This window comes from Rhea pennata, chromosome 1 (assembly GCF_028389875.1).
Source record: "Rhea pennata isolate bPtePen1 chromosome 1, bPtePen1.pri, whole genome shotgun sequence".
Lineage (NCBI taxonomy): Eukaryota > Metazoa > Chordata > Aves > Rheiformes > Rheidae > Rhea > Rhea pennata.
In genome coordinates this window covers 94865588-94890318 of record NC_084663.1, presented here as the reverse complement: position 1 = coordinate 94890318, position 24731 = coordinate 94865588, and the positions used below count along the sequence as shown (strand labels likewise).

The window sequence follows — 24731 nt, the reverse complement described above, 5'->3', positions numbered from 1 at the left end:
CTGTTTGCTTAACAACACGCTATTTGCAAAATTGTCTCTCTAAATACTGTCATCAGCAATTTTTACCCTGATGAGGATGACAGACAAGTGACAGCTTTACTACTTTACCGTAAAAAGCAAGGATTTGATATTCCTATCTCTCACTATAGATGCATTATCAGATGGAGTTATATGAAATAGAGCAGAAAAAAATACATATATTATTCAACTATGATTCAGTTCACTACTCTTTTCCTCTGTCAGCTTTCAAGATTATTCAGAGACTAGAAGCAGGGAGTTTTCAAAGGTTAAAATAAATTCTTTTCTAAAAAAAATATTCTGTTCATGCTAACTTGAAAGGTACCATGGAAATGATTTTGGTTCTTTAACACATATTCCCTGGCTCTGTTTTGCCTTATTTCACTCAGTGTTGTTTTATATACATTCCTGCAAACTGCTAGCAATCTGGACCCTTGTCTTGCATTGCCCGAAAGTCAGCCGGGAAATTTTCTGTTCATAATGAACAGCAATTATTACACTTCCTTTGGAAAGGATGCAGCATTTCTCTTTATGGGCAAACTCCTCCAGGACGGAGCATCCTTGCTTTCTGCTCTTCCATGGCTCCATTACTATTCCTGAAATCTAGTCAAAGTTTTGGTTACAATCTATCTAATCCCAGTCAATTCCTAAGGTTGATTAATTCCCACAAGACAAATATCTATAAATATTAAAATTCATAATATTACTATTAGCGCATCTGAAGTAAACTTCCATAGTTACAGAAGGATCTCTAAAATCCATGCCAGTAAAGTGACATACTATAATCAATTGGTAACTACCTTCACTGACATTCACCGAGATTTTTTAGCCAAAACAGTTAAGATATGAGAGAGGAGTGGAGTCATTAAAAACTGATCAACATTCAGACTTGGTTTTTTAAGATGTACTATTTATTTTGTCTCTGAGGTGCTTGGTAATAATCACTCATAAGTATTAATGAAGAAATTTAGAAATTGTGGAGATGTGAACAGCAGGGAAAAGAAAAATATTTCAGTGAACTGCAACAAGACGAGAAAAGATGTATAGTATTAAGAAAGCTATAATCCATCAGGAGGTTGCAAAGTTTGCAATGTACCTGCCAAAGTCGATTACTTTTGCTGATTTGTTATTAGGAAAGACAGATCCTTTTGAGCTGTTTCCTATAAGTCAAAATAAATTTCTGACAAAAAGCCCACTTTGAAAGTTTAAAGTTTTAACTTGTAGTAAGCACATTTTAATAGTTACTTATTTTCACAGTAAGACTGGTCTTCCACATGTACCAAATTAATTAGCTAAAATACACTTAGTCAAAAAAAAAACAAAACAAAACAAAAAAAAACCCAAAAAAACCAAACAAACTCTGGTTTCCCGTATAAACTGAATCTACTACTAAACACCTGCCTGTAAAAGATATTATTCATTGTCCTAAAAAAAGGGAGATTGAAACAAAAGATTATGATGCTGTAACACTTCAAAAGACTGGTTATTTACACCTACATTCCTTTAAGTAACATGCTCATCACAGCTGCTCATGAAGTGCTCTAGTAGGCCACAACCACGTCCAGCGTAAAAAGTAGTATTTAGACAAGTATTTGTTAAACTTGTCTTCACAGGCCATTCCTGTTTCCCTTAAATGAGAAGGAAGGTTGCTACCAGCTGAACCTGCTCAGCTCCCAAACACAAATATACCCAGCTCATGCAGAATCCAAACTAGACAGTGAAGTGTATCTCAAAGCTGCTTTTTTTTTTTAAAACAGGCTTTAAAAAATAAAAAGTATCTTGCCAAGAGGATCACCAGTTTCAGTTTCTACAAAACTGCTGTTGCCCGCAGCATCAAATCCATCCAGTCATAAGTTCTTTGTTTCTACACTATGCTACAACTACCAGAAATAAAGGAAGAGAGAGACAGATCCATATCCAGCAGTGCTGCTCCCAAAGTTATGAGAAGAGAGTGTAGATGTGTGTGTTAGTGCTGGATGAGACTAATTTATTCTTTCAATAGACTTTTATTTTTATTTCCAAGAAAGTAGAACTAAACTCTATTTTGAACAAAATACTTTGCTTGAAGAGGCTGACAAAAGTATACTGATTTAAACATACAGTAACCACAAACAAGACTTACTTAAACAATTGCACAAGTGAGTAGTACTGATTAAAATTTCCAAAGTCAATAGCTAATATCGCTGTTTCTTTATAGCCATCATTCTACCTTTCCCAGAGCAAAGGGCATAGCTTCCCATCACAGAAAATGTCTATCTATATAAATGCTTCCTTTTTTTTTCCAGAAATATACCTTTATAAAGTTAGTTACACTGCTTCCTGCTTTTAATTCATGATCCTCTTGACTACTGAAAAAATCCCAAACAAGAGCTATTTTAAATTGAAAGTAGAGTATTTGTACTGAAAACAAACAAAAATTAACCCCTCATATTTACTTCAAAATATCCCTTGTAATCAGAGTACCATTAAAGATATCTTGTTCTCTACGGAATTTTAGAGAAGAAAATTAATTCCCTGTCATTTTTGCCCCTTCTTTATCCTTTTTCAAGTGTATCAATTTCTCACTTAATTTCAAAGGATATTTTTGCATTCTTTCAGAAGAAGGACCATGGTTCTAAGCATTAACAAACCACGCTTTGAGCATGGAATAATATATATGCTCTAACTTTGTCATTTTGTTGCCTGGAAAAATTGGAGCGTATTTTGGGAACCATAAGTTGAATGATTCCATCCACAGTTAGAGTTGTACTTAGTTAGTGTGGGTCTTAACTCTTAAACTATAGATCTTAAAATAAAAATACTACTTAATCCAGACGCCTGAAGCTTGAGTTTTAAGCAAACATCCACAAAAAGGTTTTACAAATTCATGCACAACTGTTTATATCTTTATCTGTTTGAAAACCTGAAGAACAAAAATTAAATTCAAATCATTTTATTTCCCAGTTAAACGAGGTGATAAAAAATTACAATTCAGAATTACAACCCATTTCTACTGAGAAGTCTGGCTTGTCTGTCTACACACATAGGAACTGATTGAAATTAAGGTTAAAATAATCAAATAAGCCGCCAAAATATGAAGATTTTACAGTATAGCTTGAAAGCAACCTACTTCCTTTTGTATTTCACAGCATTCTTAGCCTTTGATGCAGACATCTATTCTAGCATCAAATATAGTATTTCTGGCAATTTCTCAAATAAATTTGGAGAATATGCAAATTAAATAAAAAGAAGCACTTAACATCAAGGTCTTGACAGATTTTTTGTTGTTGTTTTAAGGTCAACACTGTTACTCAAATTTCAGTAACTCTATACAATAAGGTGAGAGAGAGAGAGAGAGAGAGAGAGAGAGAGAGAGAAACAGACAGACAGAGTTTAACTATATTGTGGCAAAATCTCTGCTTTCTGTTAAACAACATATTCAGCAGTCAGTATGAGTATATAGGGTTTTAACTCATCATTAGTTTGTCCCCCCAGAAAGTCACATGCACCAGCCTTGGATGTCAAGGTGACATGGAAAGTACTATGAAAAATATCAGGGGCATTTTATGTCAATCAATATCCCCAAGTTGTGTTAAGAGCCTCGAGTATGTAGAAAACTTCATCTTCCTCTGAATCCCTCTAAGGAATTGAACTCTAAGGAACCAGAATTGTCCTTTTTATTCTCAGCAGACTTCAGATGTACATATACCTTATTTCATGTTTCAGTGGACTTTTTTTTAACGTAAAATGTTATTGTACATCCTATATACTTCAATACTATGATAATATTGTACACCAAAAAAAATCTCCTTTAAATGATACATTTTATATTTAGAAAAATAACTACTGTTCCACAGCAGCCAGCAGTGCATACAAAACAATTTAAATGAATAAGTGAAAGAGAAAATATTTCACTTAAATTTGCATAAGAAAAAGAAAAAACAATAACAAAATAAGAAGCTACACGAAGCTTCTAAACAAAAAAGAAGGAACTCAGCTTTACATGTTCTTCAGAAGGTGCAGCTCTTGTAACTGGCATCCCAATGCAGCATTTAAACATAACACTCTTGAATTGTTTCCACAAATTCCTACAAAGTGTTTTTTTAATTTCATCTTTCCTACTGCATGCCTTCAAATCTGCCTTTTCTAATACTACCAGCATATTAAATTTACTATAGTCATATTTTAAAATTGGTAGTCAGAATGGTAATAATGCAGCTTGCTATAACTTCAAAGTAAGTCTAGAACTTGTATCATTCTTGATACAAGTTTTAGCAGTTTGTTGGGATCTTAAAGACTGCAATATTCTTTCAATATTAGCAATAAAACAGGTGTGAAGTTATTTTTTTCAGATATTTTTCAATGTATTTCTTATCCAACCACCAGGCTTATAATTCAAAGTGTCAAGATTTAACAGTGAATGAGTCCGTTTCCTACTCTGTAATTACAATACACCAAGATTTAAAAAGTGGTATTTATGTAATACCATACCTGTAAGAAGTGCTTCATAAATTTTGAAACAAGCAAACAAACCCCAAGAAACCCCAATCAGTTTGGTTTTATTTGCTGATAAGTGATATTCAGTAGACAGTTTTACAAATATCATTCTTGAGGATAAAACTAATGCAGATGTAGACGAGAAATCATCTACATCTGCATGCATAACAATTCTGGCTTCTTTACAGTGAGATAACTAAAGCAGCACAAAGAAGGCTAGGCATACTCAGCACAAGATTTTGGATCCCCACATAAAATAAAGTACATAAGCAAAATCATCAGATTGAGAATGACCATAAGAAACAGGTCTGTAAGGCAACTACACAGGTAACTGTTTAAGAAACATGTATGAGGGAGGAACAAGGAGCAGAACTCAGAAATACAAAGAGAGAAAAAAAAATAAGAGAACAGATTTGTGGGGTACCATTATAAACAAAGAGCCACACTAGAAGAAGGGGGAAAAATATTGTAAAAATAATCTGGGATTTATTTTTTTCTCATTTTCACTCGGGCAGGTAGGTAGAGCAAGAGGAAGCTGAACTGAACTCAGCAACTGAAGTCCAAGGAGACAAGCACCCACCTCAAGGAGCTGCTACCGCCTAATAAAAATCTCTGCTTTGAAATTGGAGCCCCCTCATTCCCGCCCGAGGCGCTGCCCTGCCCCGGTTTGGGAGGCAGCGCCTCCCCCCAGGGGCTCCGGCAGAGCCAGCACTGAAACGCCGGGAGGTGCCTGCGGGAGAGCCACAGCCTCCCCCCACTCCCTCCCGGCGGCGGCCTCAGCGCTTCACACTCCCCCTCTAAACCCGCCGTCCTCCGCCTCAGAGGCCGCGAGCGGGTTTTTTTCTACCTCTCCTGGCTCCTCGCTGCCCCCATGGAAGGAAAAGAGCGGACAAGGAGGATCCCAACACCCCCCTAACTCACCAGCTGCTCGACAGCGGTAGCGCTTCTTCCCCTTCCGCCATAGCTGTTGACGTGCCCCCTCGCCCGGCCGTAAAGCGCAACCGGGCTTCCCACCACCACCACTACCCCGGTCTGCCCTGTACGTCCCGTGGCTGTCGTGAAGTGAGGGCACCTGCCGTAAAGCGCGAAAGCCTGGCAAAGCCTTGGGGCGTTGGAGGGGCGAAGTCCCGGGGAGGCGGGCCGGGCCGGGCCGGGCGTGTGTCGGCGGGGCTACCGCCGTGCGCACTGGGGCACCTGAATGACTTTCGCTATTAGTGAAGGGCTGAGCTCGCCGCAAGGAAGCGGGGTGCGGAGGCAGGAAGCGGCGCCCGAGGAGCCGCGGCTGGAAGGAGGCAACGGTTAAACGGACGCCAGGGATGGGGGGCCGTTGTCGGCCGGCGGCAGACGTGCCCGCGGGCGCGGGGTGGCGGCGCCGGCCGAGGCTCGCCAAGAGCTGGGCTAACAGAGATCCCCCTTTGGCGGTCGCTGACTCGTTTTCGGGTTACTGCGCTCTGAAGGGCAGACGTGTGTCACCGGCCGCAGCGGCGCTGCGGGAGGTCCGGCGGCAGAGGAGCATCCCTCCGGCAGAGCTGGGCGTGCCACCCTGGAGGAAAAGGCTGACAGGGATTTTTCCGTCTCTTGAGTATGAAGGGGGGATCTGGCACCTGAGCTGCTGCTGCATGTCTCAATCAGCTCCCGGCCTTTTCTGTTTCAGTGTAGGCAGTAGGCAGGGAAAAGCCCATTGCAAGTACCGATCAAAACGGACTCCAGAAGTCTTCCTCTAGAAAATGTAGGAAATTGATTTCCCAGGTAGGGAAGATTTTCAGTGAAAGATCATTTGTAATGAACAGTTCTACCATGCAAAGTGTTCTTATTAATGTCTTTCTCTACTGTATTTTGCCAGACTACACTACACAAATCATAAAATTCCTAACTTACGCATAGAACCCTATTGAAATGGTTTGCAAAAGCTAACAATTATCTGTTAACATTCATTGTTAACCCTCGATAGAAAACCACTAAAGCATATTCCCTACTCATTCAACACCTTCAAAGGCAAAAAAAAAAAAGTAGTATAGGTAAATCTGTGAAAGTTAAGAGTGAAGTAATTTCTACAAGGCCTAAGAGTGCCACCTAACGATAGGCTAGTGTCCTTACAGTTGTCTGTTTTATTCCCACAGCTTACCCCAGGATATGTTCCAGCTCTGTAAACGCCCAGACTTTAGTAGGACTGCTGCTGTGAGAAAAGATACACGCTCGCTTGACTGTGCGTAGGATCCTGTTCCCAAATATTCAAGAATACTAATGAAAAGGTAACTTACCATGATTTCACGCATATCTATGTGTCTCAAGAAAGATTACATGAATAATCCTATTCAAGAAAGATACTTTACAGCATCAAACCCAACTCAGACAAAAAGTACATATTATGGAGAGGGTATTAGCTGTAATTCCTTTACTCCTTTTCCCACTTCATAGATATTTTAAAAGCATGTTTTTTAAAAAATCTACTTATCATTACTCAGGAAAAAAACATTTTGTTCAAAGTACATCAGGCCCTAATAATGACAAATAATAACATACCACAAAGCTTTGACACACACACACACTTGTGGGCAAGGTAGGGAAAAGAAGGAGACATGGAAAAACAGACAGAATGGTTTCTTCTTCTTCCGGCCTCTTCTCTTCGTGTGCGCCACCACGGTGCGGGAGGCTCCCCCAAGCGCCCCCGCCCCGTGCGGCGGACGCGGTCCCGCCCCGTGCTGCGGACGCGGCGCGCGGGGGCGTGGCCGGGCGGGAGGGGCGTGGCGCGGCGCGGCGCGGCGCGCGGCCTGGCCCGGCCCGGCGCGCTCCAGCCCTCCCCGCGTGGCGGCGGCGGCGCGGCAGCATGGGGGACGTGCTGGAGGAGCCCTGGTGGGAGGTTGCGTCGGGGGCACGCAGCAGTCCAGGTACTCGCCTCCCGGAGCTTCCTCCTCATGCCGGGCTTGAAACAGGCTTCCTAACGGCTGAGCATCCCTCAGCCCCTTCCTTCTGTACCTTTTTTTTTTCTTTTAACCCTGCCCCCCCCCCCCGGCGCTCTTTTCATTCTTGGTTTTTAATTTCCTTCTAGAGTTTTTTCTCTCACTTGATTTTCCTTCCTGTGTTTCCTGTCAGCTTTTCCTTGCCTTCTGCCGATGCCTCACGTTTTTGCTTGTAAACAAATTCTCTGCAGCCCAATGATATCTAATCTTCTATCCATCAGATTGGGTTTATTAGGGGATGAACCAGCAAACAAGAATATAAACACTTAAATAACAACAGAAATGCACCCGACAAAAATATATTTAAGGAAAGTAAAAAGATGGGTGAGGGAAAGGAGGAAATTGCTTGCTTTGATTTCAGAGCTTAGCTGTCCTCTGCAATCATCTAGCTTCTGAACTGTTGTCTTCCAAATTGATCTTACTTAAGGAAATGATATTGCACCTCTGCAAAACAGAGGAGCTGTATGCCTTTTGGTGAAATTGTTTACAGCTCTGAAAGGCCTTAAAGACATTGTAACCATAGCAGAGCCTTTAGAGGGAAAAATAGCTGCAGTACTTGGAGAGCATCGCCCACTTGATTAGTGGAGCATCTCATATCATCCTGTCATGCAACATTGTAAAAGGACAAAAGTTAAATACCCTCTTTTCTACAGCCATTTCTCTTAGGGGTATGGGAGTAAGGCAGAATTTGTCAGTTTTCCTGATGGCTTTTATACTTTGCTTTTTATGAATGTGTCTTAATGTGCTTTGCAGAGGAAATGTACAATGTGCTACTTTTAATGTCAGAGTTCAATGTTACACTATTGTGTTTTAGTAAAAGAAACTACACCACAATTGATGGAACACTTGGGAAACTGAACCTTGTGAGAACACTGAGAAGGCTTGTGTATACTTATGATTTTGGGGCCTATATGAGGGGGCCTTTAATTTTCATCAGGCTTCATCAGTCTTACTTAGTATAAGAGTTGGGTGTCATAAGCTGATAAGGAGCTGATTGAACCTTGCAACTGACAGCTAAGCCAACAGCTTGTGTATGTTTAGTAAAAATGCTTATGGACACAAGTAAAAAGATACATGTTAGAGCTAACAGACTGGTCAATAGGAATGAGTCAGAAGTCTGGGAAGGCTTCAGGCTAAGGTGATAGCTCATTCACAGAGTTGATCTGGCTAAAAGACAACTCACAAAAGGGGAGGAGAGGTTAATTTTGTAGCGTAGGAAGGTTTTACCAAGGCATCTGTTGTTTAGATTTTCTGCAGAACAGTGCCTTGCAGCAGAAGCAGGGCAATGTAGGGTAAGGTGACCTATATTGCAAATTCAGTAGATTTGAAGTTCAAGCTCTGCAGTACAGTCCCAAAATGCAATAAGCTTTTGGGGAGAGGGGAATGGGAAGGGGGCGGGTGCTGCATTTGTAATGTAGAGACAGCCTGGAGAGGTAGGCAGTTCTAGGCAACTAAAAATTACTTTAGACTTTTTACCTTTTTTTTTTTTTTTTTTTTTTTTTTTTTTTGGCCTGACAATGTTATTAAGAGTTAAGGGATACCTGCAGCTCTGGCTGGACTGCAGATACTAAATCCTTCAGGGTCTTGGCAATAACAGCTGACTCCTTTGGAAAGATACTTAGAGAATATTTTGAGAGACAGCTATGCAAAAATTGTATGCATATGGTAAAGAAAAGAGGGATCCCTCCCTTAGTCTTTCATAGGCTTAAAAAGGACAGTTTTCTAAGCCTCTGCTTGTACAGCATGTGCTCTAAACCCCTGACCATCTTGGTAGCCCTCTGCTTTTCTCTCTCCAGTTTGTTATTTCTCCTATACTAGAGGTCCCAAAATTAGGTAACATATTCCAGATACAGCTTCACAAGTGCCAAGTAGAGACACTTCCCTCAGCTGGCTGGCTATGCTCTTTTTGGTTACTTCTCATGGCTGATCCATCCAAAACTAGGATTTGGAGGGTATGAGGAAAGTATAAACATAAACAATCTATTCAACTTACATGCAGTACAAGAAGCTATTTCTTCCCCTCTCCGTTCTTCCCCCCCCCCGAAGGAAATACCAAAGATTTGAAATATCTAGGTGCTTTGTCCCATTGTTTACTACATGTCAGATAATGATGATGAAAAATGTATGCAATTAGCTACAGTCCACTAAAGATGATTAAATTGATTAAACGTTAATGTGTACTGCATCTTATGGACACTGTAAAATGCTTTAAAATCAGTTGACAAGAAACAGGACATCAGGGTTTACAAAGTACATGGTAAACAGGTACAGGAATATAGTTTCCCATTAGCTCTTGACACACATGAACATATTTATTTTTGTGAAACATTTAATCAAGTTCACTTAAAAAATATTTTATTATCCAACTTTGTTTGTTGACATGTTTTAAAAATTATCTGTCAAAACTGTAGGTGCAAAACAGAAGAATTTGAAATGTATTTTTAAAATACGACCTCTGCCAAGTCCATTAAGACTAGCCCTAGAATAAAAATTGACCACTAGAATATTCATCCCAAAACCTCAGCCCTCGGAAGTGCAACTTTTAGTTAGAAGAAGCTACATTTAAGATGAAATGTATGTGAAAGATGTTCATACTAACTTAAAGGAAGTGGAAACACAAAATATATATCCCAATAAATGGATATGTAACTAACTCTTTGTCTTCTTTTAGCTGCATCATTAGAAATCATTATTTTAAGAATCTTTGTTAAAGATAAGGTACTTATGAGACATAAATGTTTACCCTCCTGTAAGTGGTTCATAGAATTTTTTTAAAAAAGCTGAAGGGATTATCCATCTAATTACCTTGTCACATATCACAGACTAAAGAACCTTGCTCAATAACTTCTTCAGCAAACCTTTAACTTTTAAAGGAGATTTGTGGAGAGAGTGGTTAGGAATTGCTGCCTCCTTACTAGTGTTGTTTAGTGTTACAGATGTCCCACATCATGTAACTGCAAGGCAGCAGTTTCTTTCTCTCCTTTTTAGAAGTTGATGTCACAACTATGTACGATCTTAAGTATCATTTTTTTATACTGCGTTCAGAACTAGAAGCGAGAGGACAGAGGAGAGTTCATACTGGTGAAAGACACCATTTCTTTCCTCTTCTCTTCCAGAACAGAAAAAGCACTTCTCACAGCACTGTAAATGTCCATGTCTTGCCTCTAACCAGTGTGTCCACCCCATCTCCCAAGAGTTTAAGAGAGAAGACTGAGTTTCTACTTTGCAGACATTGTTCCATTTTCCTTATTTTCTGTGACCACTCCTTGTCTTTCATTCTCCATACTTTCTTTGTCTCCTTTAATCCCATAAGTCAGCAATGTTCTCCACTGTCTGGAAGAGCCTATATGAGGCATGGCTCTCCTAGGTGGAAATGATTTGTAGCATCCTAAGACAGCAGGAAAAGACAGGGAAACTCTTCTGTGTCAGCAGTACAAATATGCCTGAAGTATGATATAATACTATGGATGGTGATTTGACAAAACTTGTGGGGTCCTTTGCATGCTCTAAAGCAAAGGATGCTATTGTAGGAAGTAATTTCTTTTGCCAGCAGTTTTCTCCTCTGTAGACTGGGAAGAAAGGACGCCAAATAGCATCAATTTGTATGTGTGATGTGCAGCTAGTAGGAAGCAGACTGTTCGTTGCAGCACATTTGGTGAGCGTTTTCTTGCTTGATTGGAGCTGGGGTCTGTTCGCTGATCTGTCTGTGGAAAGATTTGTCTTTTTTGGCTCATCTGATGAGTTGCTGTCACTTCTGATGAAACCAGTGACTTGTACTCAAGCCACTTTTCAGATTTCTGATAAACAAGCATATCAAGTTGACAGCTGCTTTTTTCTGTAATTTGTGTTTTATTTCTTCACATTTGCATACATCTATTCTGCAAACAGCTGAACATACCATGGGTGCTTCTGTGGACTTTATTTATTTATGAGCGTATGTCACATGTAGCCTCAGGATTTATAGTTACCTGCATATTTAATGAATAAAATTTGAAGGCTTTTCTTTTTAGTACATCAGAGTGATTCTTTAATTCTATGTTTGTCACAAATATGTCTTGTAGAGCAGATGCTGCAATAATTTTTCAGTGAACTGATCTTTTTACCTTCCCTGTTTTACATATTGACAGAGAATTTCTTGGGTAGCTGTTAAGGGAGGCATAGGTTTCTGTTGTAGATTTGCAAAAATAGTCACATAGAGTGCTAATTCTGTGGTAAAGTTAAACTTTTAGCTGTGGAATAAAAAGGAGAAAGAAAAGAATAACAATGCATCAAAATTTCTCTTTGCTTCAACAGAATAGTCCGAATTCTGGCTGTGTTGCTACAATCACTGCCAACTTTTGCTTTATTTAGGAATTAGAATTTGGTAGTTTTAAAGAAAGACCTATCTGAAAGGAGCTTTCCCGCAAATTATCAGTAGAGCCATTTAGACTGTTGGAATAAACACTGTTCGGGGAAGAAGAATAAAGGAGACATTAATACCAGGGAAATAAATGAATCTTACTGTTCTAAAACAGTAACTCATGTTAGTTGGTATTACAGAAAAGCTAGGGAGGATTGCTTGCAATAATAGTATCTTGTTAATTTTTACCTTTTAAAATGGAAGAATCATAAATATTCTTGTTAGAGTAGCAAGTGCTGTTTTTCAGAAAATACAACATTTGTATTGTATTTTTATACCATGATCTCATATAGTCAGTGTCTCTTTGAAGACAAAGAACAAACCTGAAACTTCTCCTAGTATTTTGATTTTTGGGGGAGGCAATGGCTGAAACCTGAGTGAATTTTAAGCCTTTTATCAAAAGGTATACTTTAAGAAAGAAGTGAAGAAGGCAGATTCTCTCATGGATGAACTAGAACTACTTGTGCAAAGAATTAGTTTGATCAAAAAAATTTCACTAAGGTAGAGTTATGAATGCAGTTACATATTTTACTTGAATTAGCTATGAATGCGGTTACCTATTTTACTTCAATGCAAACAGCTGAAAGGAAGAGCAAAGTTGTGGAGGACTGCAAGAACAAAGTTGCGCTTCTTTAAAGTTGCAACTTGAGTACTGTTTCAGCAGAGACTATTTAAATGAACTGAAGGCTAAATACTATATCCTCATAAAATAGCAGAAGTTAATACAGCTAATATAAATAGTAATATCCATCTCAGTTCTTGTATCTGTCTTCCTGAGCTAGTATCTTCATAGATAGTATGTGGAGCTGCATCACACTAGTTAACTTAATATGGAGAGAATGGTCCATGTTGAAATCATATTTTTAAAGCAATGCTTGGCAGGACAATAAGTTGTATTATTCTTTAAATGTACACATTATGAAAGAGTAGATTTCTCCATTCCTCTCTTCATCCTGTCTTTACTAGCTAACATAAAATATCCATAGCAAAACACTTTTCAACTAGACCAACTCCTCTTTCAACACCTCTTCATTTGATTGACATTCTTACAAATCTGCCAAAACAAGGCTAATACTGTTTTTATTTGTGGAGCATGTCAAAACTGCATTTATAATAGAAACGTATTTGCAGTCTCATTTGTTTTTCCACAGTAAGAGCCAAATTCTGGAGTTATACCAGAAAAGCGAGAGCAAAGCTTGGTCCCTGAAGACATGCAGTTTACCTTTGGCTCTTAGGAATTTGGCTATGTCTTGCTGCCTGTGATGGGCAACCGTTCATATGCTAACCATGTGGATGGTTTTAGGCCTTTCGCCAATGGAAAGGACTGCTGTTGAGGTTCAAATTACTTAAATCGATTTTATTCTCAGAGATCACAGAGAATGATTTACCTTCTCCCTCCACTTTGAAGGCAGGTTTTAGATACAGTCCTTATAATGTGTAGCTTTCCAGAAGTGGTATCTTGGAGTGACTTGTTGAGATGTCCAGCAGGAATTTTCACAGGTAATTTAGTTGTGCTCCTAGGCTTTGGTTTGGGGATCCGAGTTGAAATTGAAGGACGGAAGGCATCAGTAATCTTGAAATAAATCAAGAAAACAAGTCATGTGTTAAGGGAGACAGTTTAGTTGTTTAACGTTCTTTTCCTGTTCATGTAACTAAACACATTGCTGTCATTTAGAATGGTTTATCTTTCTAAACTTCCTTTCCCTCCTTGACGCTGAGTGTAGCTTTTAGTTTAACTTTTCTACTTGATCATTAAATATCAAAGAATCCAAAGGAATTGAAATCTCTGCCTAACCAGAAGAGTATAAATTTAGGGCTTTTCTGGCAGCTATTTGAACAGCCATTAGGACAACAATGACTGTGACTTTTTAAGAGAGATCAGAGGGGCTTCAGGGGCAGAAAACTGGTTATTGGGATATATCAGTTACTGCCCTAGAAGATGAATAAATGCTGCAGTGCAAAGGCTGTGAATATGACTTTGAGTAAGTGCAGAAGCAAGTCTTGACTGGGCCCTGACTAGTAAGTAGAAAATACCTAGCTCATATTTTACTGAGAAGCCCATTCTATGATAGTGGCTGCAGTATACACAAAGTGAATGCATTTGTAAGAGAGAACTCTCCCTCCAGAATTCAGCATAATCATACTTAATTGGAAAAAGTAACTAGATAAGAATAAGAATAGAAATTAAAAGGAGTACTGAAAAAGGAGTAAAATCCTGTAAACGTAAGTAGAGTGTTTAAAAGACACCGTATCAGAAGCTTGGATTAAACGTGCACCACCTGTAGCAAAAGTTTTGGTTTGACTTTTTAAATATCCATTAGAAATAAGCAACAGAGTAAAGGAAGCTGTTTGCTGTTTGAAGTGTTCTTTTCTTAAAACAAACAACCGAACAAAAAAAAAACCCCATAAAATGGAAATAGCGTTCAAATGAGGACAATAGAAAACAGCACAGAAACTCTGGTGAGTTAAGTATGGCTGACAATGAGCTGGACCAAAACATTTTGTGAGAAACAACTGAGAAGTGACCAAAACTTCCTGCCTGGCATAAGTAGTATTTTTTTTTTCAGATGTATCAAAATGAAAAGCCTACTGTGTGTCTGTTTATAGTTGTAAATGATAGGGATTCTAAAAAGGATAAAGTCATAATGAAAAAGCCAACATCCAATCTTAAATGTGTTCACTGTGGAGGAATTTGGGTAAAATTCTTGCATCGTAACTATGCTTAATGGGGCCTGAATGGGGAAAAAGCACCTGGTATCTAGGTTGATAGGAAGCATAGTAATAAATCCCTCCAAGCCATATAGTATTTTCACAAGAGTTCTGAAGGACATGATGTTTGAAATTGCTAAATCCTTACCAGTGATGTGCAGTCTATCATTGAAATTGCTGGTCCTGCTAACAGAATGTAATGGCAAATTTAGCAGAAAGCTTCAGAAAATTCATATGACTTCTGTACTGGTTAAACTGTAGAAACAATAAGGAATAGCATGTTTATCCATATGATAAATTCTGTGATGAGATGTTCATGGTGCTTGTTGAGGATCGTACTGCTTCAGGCACCCATTGAGATTGTTTCATAGCTACATAGCTATATGGAATCATATTGTCTGGCAGATAGAGGTGGTATCTAAATATGCTGATGAACTAAGCAGTGCTTGGGAATGTTCCAAAGCTTCTGTAAAAAAAGATGGAAATTTGTTTTCTGTTTAATAACTAGTAAGTGGATAGGAAACAGAATATGTAGTCAGTTTTCGTAGTGCAGTGGAGATACTCTCTGAGACCCACAGAGATCTGTGATACTCGGTGTGTTAATAGACTGTCTGGGAAGAGGGTTAGTACTGAAATGACGATGTTTGTGTATGATTTAAAATTGAGGGTATTAGAAACCAGAGCTGACAGTAATTCCTGGTACCGAGTAACTAAATGATAAAAGTGTATATGAGGACAATGTTAACAAATGCAGAATAGTATATGTGGGGAAAGCTGGCTCACATACGATATCAAAATTTAATATATCCATTGCCAGTCAGGAAACAGAACCTGGAGTCACTGTAAATGGTCCTCAGAGCTCAGCAACCTCAGAGTGGTTGTCAAAAAAGGCAAGTAGCATGTTAGGAATTATTTGGAAAAGAACAGGAGAAAACAGAAAACATTGTTTTCCACTCTATAAATCTAAACCAGGCCTACATCATGAATATTTTGCAGAATTTCGTACAAACATATCAAGAAAAGAGTATCATAGAACTAGTGAACAGAAAGGTGGCAAATATTACCAGAGTTATGGAATGGCTCTTGCCTAAAGAATGACTGTGTGCGCTAAAACTTTGCAGTCTGGAAAAGACATTATAGAGAGAAAAAGCAGAAGAAGAAATCTAGCATTATTCCTGGTCTGTTGATGGTGAATTGGGAATGGTTATTCATTCCTCCTAATAACAAACCTGAGCAGATGTCCGCTGAAGTTATCAGAAGACAGGTTAAAGGCAAAGAAAATGAAATATTTCTCTTATAAATAAATTATGAAACTCATTGGGACTGGCAGTTGTTCAGGTGAAAAGTATAATTTGGTCTGGAGAGAATTTAGACTGATTCATGGAGTCCATGGACTGCTAAACGGAAGATGTGATGCAGGTTTTAGCTCAGGAGAGCTGTAAGTCTTAGACTGTGGGAAGTTGGATTTATTACTCTGTCCAGTACTACCATTTTTTCATAAGCATTTATTACTGGTCAGTACTAAAGATCGGATATGTAGACCTTGAGTCTGAATGCATATGACTAGTTTCATGTTTGTATTTTTGAAATGAGAATATCTTACTGTTATAGCTTTTGTTTATGATATATATTGAGAAATGAAGTAGGTTTTTTTGAATGTGAGAAAAAATGAATGTATTTTTCTTTGCTGTGTTCCTTGAAAACCTTTTGCCTCTAGGTGACAGCAAAGTTTTTTTTTTCTTTTTTCTTTTTTTAATGCATTACTACATATTTTATTTTAGACTGAATAATTGCAACCCAAACCAGACTGAATGTTGCAGCTAAATGCTAAGTAAAAAATAAAATAAAAAATTTACGTGCTTTTTAAAGATAATCTTAAACTTTATCATGCAGCTTGTTAGTTTATAAGGGGGGAAGAAAACCCCAAAGCATTTTGCTTAAATTATCAAAAGCACTGTGTTAAAGAAGAAGGTAGGGACACTAGAGGAGATACTCTGTATAACTTCTATATGATTTCAGTACTGATTTAGAACAGCCTGCTATCTAACTATGTGACATGACATGGCAGATGAGATACAGGATTGAGAATAAAACATTTGAGTGGCTAGTCCCAGCTGTGCTACTATCTGCTCTGAATTTAGAGGAATTGTAAAGTGTCTACCTCGGTTTCCTGACTGTAATGAGAAGAGAAATGCAGAAGCATTTTATCTGTTCATCTCAGTGTTAACAAAAGATGATTATGTAAAATCTTATTTGCTAAAATATGTGCTAAAATGTGGTTGAATCTCTAATAATAAAATTTCCCTTTGGAGACATATTCCAGTTTAGAGAGTCCATATGATACAAACTAACTGAAAGATAATATCTGTAGTTGATTGATCAGGCTCAAAGGTCCTACAAAATCAGTGGGAAGTTAGGTGTGATAATACCCCTTTGGTCTGACCTTTATTTTGCACCAACTTCCATTTCATTAAAAGCATCATTTGCAGTATGTTCGGAGCAGCCAGAATCTGTTTTAACCAAAAAATTTTGATGATTGAACATTATATTGTTTTGCAGTTCTGAATGACAGTATTGAGTACATGTAAATTATTACAACTTAGATAAAATTTTGTCAAAGTTATTGTTTTTTCATGTAGGTCTCAGTATGTATAGCATTTGTATTGCTGTCTTTTAAGTGTGTTATATTTGCTTAAAGCCATAATAAATGAATTGATGTAGCTCCTGGCATAGACTCAAACTTGATAACCACTGTGTGTTCGAAGTTGTTTTCCTGTGCAAATGAACTATTCCAATGTTAAGTTTTTGTGCCAGGATAACCAAACGTGCACTTCAGTGATTGTACCAATTTAACTGTACATCTGTTTTAAGTGAAGCCTTTAACACACTGTCTGTCTAGTTCTCTCCCTCCTCTTTCAGCACTTAAACGTTAGTTTCTTTTTTACCATTCCAGGTATATAGTCTAGAGAGAGAAGAGGGGATAACTTGAATTTAATCAAAACAACTTAGTATTTAAATTTTTAAGTTCTAATGAATTACACATGCAGATGGATCAAGGACTGAGAACTTCATTTAGTTTTTAACACTTGCTGCTTTACAAAATGTAAATCTCAGATGTGAGTTACAAAAAGAACATTTTGAGTCAGTTGACTACGTCAATGCCTAAGCTGCTGTAAGACTGTATCTGTAAGTGGGAATGGGATAACATGAGAATTGTTTGAAAAGCATGATGTAAAGTTTTGCGCTGATTTTGTTGAAAAATTTGCAGAATCCTCTTAGTTCCTTCCCTACTACTTGGTGTAGATGCATGCAAGCAAGTACATCAGATGCAGAACGCTTGTGTGTTGGGATGTCCATTTTCTTTTTTTGGAAAGACCTATGTGACTACAAAATTGTGTATTAGTTATTGATGTCGAGGGGTTCAGTTTAATATTAGCTGTTGTATATGTGTATGGAAAGTTTGTGTGCATATCAAGAATACTCTCTTCAGATGCATGCACCCTTTCTGCCCATTCATTTCCTCCTTTAAGATAAACAATTTGCATAGCCTCTTTCTTTTTTGACATCCACTTTTCTTCTGAATCTAACAGTTATATTCGTCATTATTGTTTAATTATGGCTCCTTGAATTCCCTCCTGTTGACTAATTTTTAATATTTGTTATCTTTCCAAGTAGCAGAAGAGGAAATAAGATGGCTTTATCCTTCCAAAACCAAGCTAAACTGCCTTTTGTGCTCTGGAGAGCCCTTGCCAGTTCCTACCAGTGCTTTCAAAACACCCCAAGAAACCAAACATATCCTAGGAGCTATCTATATGGGATTTGAGCTGTTGCATGGTTTTCCAGTATTTAATGTGTCTAAACACAATTGAGTAATAAATAATTACAGGAATAATTACAATAAAAATAAAACAAAAGACATCTTAAACTAGCCAAAATATGGAATGATGAGGTTATATAAAATGTCTGTCTGTTGACAGAAGAGCATCATATTTAATAATTTTAGATGTTGTATTCAGAGAATACCAACATTTTGCCAGTAGCATTTATAACTAGAAATAAGCAGTTAAAGCTCATTATCAAATCAAGCAATGAGGATCTAAGAACCAAGAGAACTGCAGTTTCATAAAGTTCTTTTAACTTCCTCAGTTTTAAGTTGACTCCTGGAACAGATGTCAATCACCCAAAATAAGCACTGGGAGGAGAAAGAGCATTATAATGAGAACTGAGATGCAGTGGCTGTGCCTGTTATTTCATGTGAATGACAAGAAGTACTTCAGGGACTGGGACAAATATTTCACAACTGACAATTGTGGGATTTTCATATGGAACTGTGAAAATGCCCTTTCCTAATTTGAGGAAGTCAGTTATGAATGTATGCTCTGAAGTACGAGAATTTATACTCCATACACACGCTTCTTCTTTCACATGGGCACAGAGGTAGCTTGGGTTGTTTGTATGGGCCATCAGATATTTTAGCACAATATAATACCTTCTTTTTGGAGGGTGGGCTTAGGCAAGCCTGTGAGTATGTATATGTGTGAGGAATGTGTCTATTCCTGTCATGTTCAAGAAGTTCATCTACCTTTGGTCCTGATTTTTTTATGGAGGTATGATGTTTGGTTTGCTTCCTATTGGAACTGTATTCCTATAAGCAGAGAGGAGCATGTAGCACTTGTGCTGTAAGTTTTCTTATCTATCTTTCTACAGTCATTGAACTTGATCTAGGAGAAATAACTTTAAATCTAGGGGAAATAACTTCTTTTTCAGTATTTAATTTAAATTTTTGATTTAAGAGATTTGAGCAATATTAGTAAAAGTGACAAGGGGGCGGTGCTGTATATCCTTTATGCAAAAATCTAGAGATCTGTATGCACACAAGCATGCCTCTTGCCAAACTTCAGTTTGTTCCTAGATGATTGAATGCAGTCAGAATGCAAGGTAAGTCTGCAAGTTGGGGTGAATTAAGATTAAGCGGCAGAGCTGAATATACCTTTTAGTCTCCAAAAGAGGCAGCTTTGGCTGAAATTTTCACTTGGGCCTCCTCAACTGCCCAGGACATCTGGATATTTCTTTTTTCTTTCACTTTCTAGCCTCTAGAAATCCAGAGGGAAATTTCCCAGTGCTCTGTGTTTCCTTTTGTGCAGCTGTTTTGGGATGTGGGGATATGTATGCAGGAGCTTTATATATAAATATGTACAAGGCAATCCTTATACTTAACATTGATGAGACCTTAGCTAGAATATTGTCTGGTTTGGGGCACTGCACTCTTTAGACATGTATACATTATAAACAGCTTGGAAGAGCGAAAATTATTAACAATCTGTACAATTACAGTACCTGAGGAGATATTAGGTGGTAGAGCAATAGGATTTGTTTAATCTGGAGAGGAAAAAATGGAGAAAAGACCTGATAATTGTTTTCTAATATGTGATCTGGAGAGGAAAAACTGGAGAAAAGACCTGATAATTGTTTTCTAATATGTGAAAAGCTGCTTCAGAGAAAATGATTCTCAAAGTCTGGTGGAGGGACAGAAAAAGAAATAGTGGATTTCAATTTTAGCAAAGAAAGTTTTGGTTAGAAATTGTGAAGATTTTAAATGGCAATGGTATTTCGGCCTTGCTATAGCCTAGGGTAACTGTGAAATCTTTTATCATTGCAGGTGTTTTAGAACAAACAGGATGAGCTAGGCATATGTCTGGAAGGACATAGTCAAGTTGTAGTAAAGAAAGAGAATGAGAAGTGTCCTGAAGCCCCTTCTGAGCTTCTGTGTTTTCTGCTATTCTGCTGACATTGGGCCTGTGATGGAATTCTTGATTTCAACAATATGAACTGCTTGACAGGAAAATCTATATTATAATTAGAAAAAACTTCTTTATATGTGACATGATTTGTGCTCCTATACTCAAGTGTTCCACAGTTTCCTAATTTTCTAAACATCAAGTTTAAATCTGCTCCCCGATGATAGGGAAAAGAGTACAGTTGGACAGAGTTGAAAGTAGAAGTCATATTCCTAATTACTAAAATTTTATCATGTGCCTTGCTTTTCTTAGGACACGTCTTCACTGGGAAATGTGATCCTCTTTAAACATAAGTTAATTTAAAGACTCATCTTTAATAATTAATTGACAAGTGCAGGAATAGTTCAGATTATGTCACTTGTCAATTCCCCCAGGACAAGGATTTAACTGAGACTGATTAATGAGTAACACAATACAGTTTTGCTCTTCTTTGAAATGAACAATTGCTTGTGGTTAGTTCTGTGTCCCGTTACTCCTTGAAACGAAAAGGAATCTTAGTCACCCCATTAGAGCATCTACAGTCTGAGAAGAGTATGTTATTTTAAAAGATTATTTAACACACTAATATTGATTCTGTCCAGGAGAGGGCAGTGCTGGTACTTAAATGTTATTTCTGATACTTAAATTTTAGTGTACTTATATAATATGTTATTTTACAAATATGTATGAGATCATCAATTCACTTGGTTTAAATCTATATTGCCATTCTTTCAGTAATATTCTTGGCAGAGGATTTCCTTCTGTACAGACTGTGGGCAACTAAGGATATCTATGTGTATTTCTGCAGTGCAGAAAAGATGTAGAACTGTTGACATACATACAGACAACTTTTGAAATGAAAACATTTGCTACATCAAAATTACCTGCTCTAAATCTTTGAATATATTTTTCCCATATTATTTAATATTTTTGTTGAAGAAGTGTACAGTGGTTATCCAGGTTGAGCTCAGAAATTTTCTGCATTTAAAAGTGTATTAATCAGAATCGTGTGTGTGTATATATATAAATAAATATAAAAATTGATGTGGGTATATGTGCACACACACACACATACGTATACGTATATATGTATGTATCCGATGATTGGTTGTTGTCTATTTGGGGAGCTTTATGATGTACTTGCATCATAGATTGTATCTTTTGGAAACCATAGCGGTAGTATCTAAGGTCATCATTTAAGACCAGGGCTTTTGGCAGTGATTGCAGTTCACAAGCTGCTCATCCCCTGCTGCTTACCTCTTCAGGGGCTGTTTGCAGAGCTGTGTTGTGAAGTTGACCAAAATATCTATTCTGGTTTTTACTGATAAAAATTGAGGGTGATTTTTTTTGTTTTCTTTTGCAGTCTTGGGTAGTTTCCTGAGCTGGTTCACAGTGCTGCCTCCTGAACAGTAATGGTAGTATAACTGAAATGGCAGCATTTTGTGATATGAGATAAGAGGAGAGAGAGAGCTGCTTTTGCCCATCCTTATAGGAAGACCAGTGATGTGAGGCCACTGCCTGGGGAGTGAAGACTCACCAATAAAACAAGCCTGTCTTGCTGTACTCAGTCTGCTTCCCGAGAGCTCTTTGTTCAGTGGTCTGGGGAGAATCAAGTTTAGTTGGTAATTCTGATGTGTGAGGCTTTCTGAGTGCCCGCAGAGCACTAGAACATTGGTTGATATGCCAGCAGAGAGAATTCAATAACATCCTGTGGCCACTGACTACAGGTTTGAAACACTTCAAGCTCCTTACATTTTCAAGGTCTTCTTTTTTCTTGAGCTGTTTCCCACTTGTGGTGCTTGGTCTTATTTTAAATGTTATTTAAAATGTGTACACCCACTCATGCTGTGCTTGAACCATAAGATCTTTTTCTCTTCCGTTTCTTGGTAACATAATGTTTTGGTAGTCTTTGCTTAAGCCTGGAGATTAGGCAGTTGTCAGATTTTGTTTTGCCTGTCTCGATAGCTGTTTCCTAGGGACAGAGTCATTGTGCAGATGGCTACTCCACTTCCATCACCTAACCCTGCAGCGTCCATTCACTCTTAATCCTAAAGTAGGCTGTACAAATCTGTTTCTGATTATTTTTTCCCCAGTGTGGAGAGGACGCCTTTCTAAGCCTTTCATGAGATGCTTATATAAAGATCTCTCCCTAATCTACAATGCTTTGGATCGGGAGGATTAGCTGGCTGCTCCTGTAATTTTCATCAATTCTACTCTTTAATTAGCTGTTTGAGGGAGAATTTTTAATAAGTTGAAATACCACCTCTCAGTTGATGGATAGGCACTCTGCTCTCAGAATACAGTTAATGACTCTTACTGTGCTCTCTTTTCCTCTCCTGCTTTTCTCTCACTTTCCTCATTCATCTTCCTTGTAAGGACAAAAATTATAAATATTTCTTTTGCAAGACTGCATGGAGCACTGTGGTACTACCATGCCATCTGTTCAACAAGGTTTTCAAGACAGAGCATCTAAATGGTCACACAGAGTGACTCAAAAATGCTGAGCACTGAGCTGTTCATGTTGCACGTGCTTGTATTCCTTTCTTTGCTTACTGAAATACAAGTGAAAAGATACAGGAAAGTGGGCTGATAAATTTTGCCATTTTTTTATCAGTTTAATTCTCCATTTCTTTTTCTGAAGACTAAACTCTTCATCCTGGGGAGAGGGTAGATTTATAGACTTGCGGGATGGGAAAGGGAAGGGTTGATGTTATGATCGGCTGAAAACTGCTCTTCTGTTCCACAGTTCAGTCCCTTGACATAACCTGCTAAGTGTTTTCTGTGACTAATATTTCCAAATATTCTTTTGAATCATTATTGTAAGTACCTGTCAGATTTTAGGCTTTTAGGCAAATACTGAAGAGTGTCTCTAACTCCAAATTTAAAATAGCAATACTTACCCTTTAGAGGATGCTTGGGATTCACAGAAAAACTGCCTTACTTGGTTGAATTTTAATATGAATGTGTTTGATGTTTTTGCTCAGAGTGGTTAAATCACTTTACAGACAGCTGATCTTCTCCTTGTTCAGTTGTTTTCTCTTTGCCTGCCAAGGACGTAGGTGAATATTCCCACTCAGTAGAACATAAAATGTCAGAAATACAGAGTGGCAAACTAAAAACTTAAGGTCAGTTTGTAAGTCGGTAATTTCAGTCCCTAAGGTTTTGTTTATTTTGTGAGAAAATAGCAACTAGCTTATTTCTATTCAAAAAGTTATTTTAAGTAAATTTCAGCTCTTGGTAAGTATATCCAGGCATTTATTTTCTCTGCTGTATGTTGTGAAACAAATCTTAGGAATTTGAAAAGGGAAAACAGTTTTTATTCAGCAGATATTATTTTCAATCAAAATAGTTGTTTGATTTTTCAGATGATGAAGCTGATGACAAAAATCAGTCCATTCTGAAGTCTACAAATAAGATTTATATAGCAATTTTTTCATCCATGGGAGAATATAAGTATGCCTTAATCAAGATGTGTTTTTGGGAAATGTAGCAAGTTCATTTACAGGCAATGGTGCTGCTGCTTTTGGGGAGGTAATGGTAATGTGTGGCTGCTTCTTGTATCTTTCGTTAATTAGGCAGTTTACTGGTAAGCCATAACCAGTATAAGGATTATGACAGGAACAAGAGTTAAGTGCTGTCCTGTTTAATAATTAAACTTTTAAGTGGCATGAACTTTGATCTAGATTTTGTATTCAAAACTTATTTCTAAACTCTGAATGTCCTTATTCATAGGAGCTTGGGAACTGTCCAGAGGCCTAAGTATGCTTATTATTATGACTCCTGATTTCTGCTTATTTTTTACAAGGCATTGTAATAGATGGCCAGGTGGTTAATGGTCAACATATGTATGTACATTTGGAACATAGATATGAAGTGAAATATATTTTTCAGTGTATTTTTTTTTAAGTGAAGTTGAATAAGATACTAGTGTTTTTGAAGGACAATTGTTTATCATTTAATTTTTAGAGAATCTGGCATCAGTCAGTACACTCTCAAGTGCGTACTGCAAATACTGTTACTCAATACCTGCCTGTAATGTGCTTTTGCACAGAGGCCCTGAGTATGGACCAACAGAACATGCAGTAACTGAAATTCTGGAAGTGCAGAAGATATATTTTGAATGGATCTCTTTTTAATTTTGGATGAATCCTGTGATTAAGAACCTGTAACCTTAACGTAATAAAATGTCTTGTTTATATAGTTAGCATACTCTAAAGTTATTACTTGATCAGTAACTTTTGCTGCAATTGGTGGGAGCCATAACTTTACTTTGCAGGATTATGTCATGTACTTGTTTTGACCCAGTTTAATTTGTTCTGCTTTTAGTTGGGACTCACTTTCTCAGTCAGCGGAGCTAAACTGAGACAAAGCAAGTGGCAAGGTCCTCATATT

At 37.8% G+C, this 24731-nt stretch overlaps 2 protein-coding genes across 3 annotated transcripts in view; one reads left to right on the top strand and one right to left on the bottom strand.

The window, feature by feature from the left end:
• Nucleotides 1-5495, bottom strand: part of TBC1D23 (TBC1 domain family member 23) — a 34238-nt gene extending 28743 nt beyond the window's left edge. The window contains exon 1 of one of the 2 annotated variants that reach the window (XM_062595897.1): nt 5416-5495. In XM_062595897.1, the coding sequence (XP_062451881.1) occupies nt 5416-5456 (41 nt within the window). In that variant the 5' untranslated portion in view covers nt 5457-5495. The remainder of the gene's footprint in view (nt 1-5415) is intronic. The other variant, XM_062595878.1, reaches the window with a different exon arrangement.
• A 1779-nt stretch (nt 5496-7274) lies between these two features.
• Nucleotides 7275-24731, top strand: part of CMSS1 (cms1 ribosomal small subunit homolog) — a 242779-nt gene continuing 225322 nt past the window's right edge. The window contains exon 1 of the mRNA XM_062595855.1: nt 7275-7382. Coding sequence (XP_062451839.1) covers nt 7322-7382 — 61 coding nt within the window. The 5' untranslated portion in view covers nt 7275-7321. The remainder of the gene's footprint in view (nt 7383-24731) is intronic.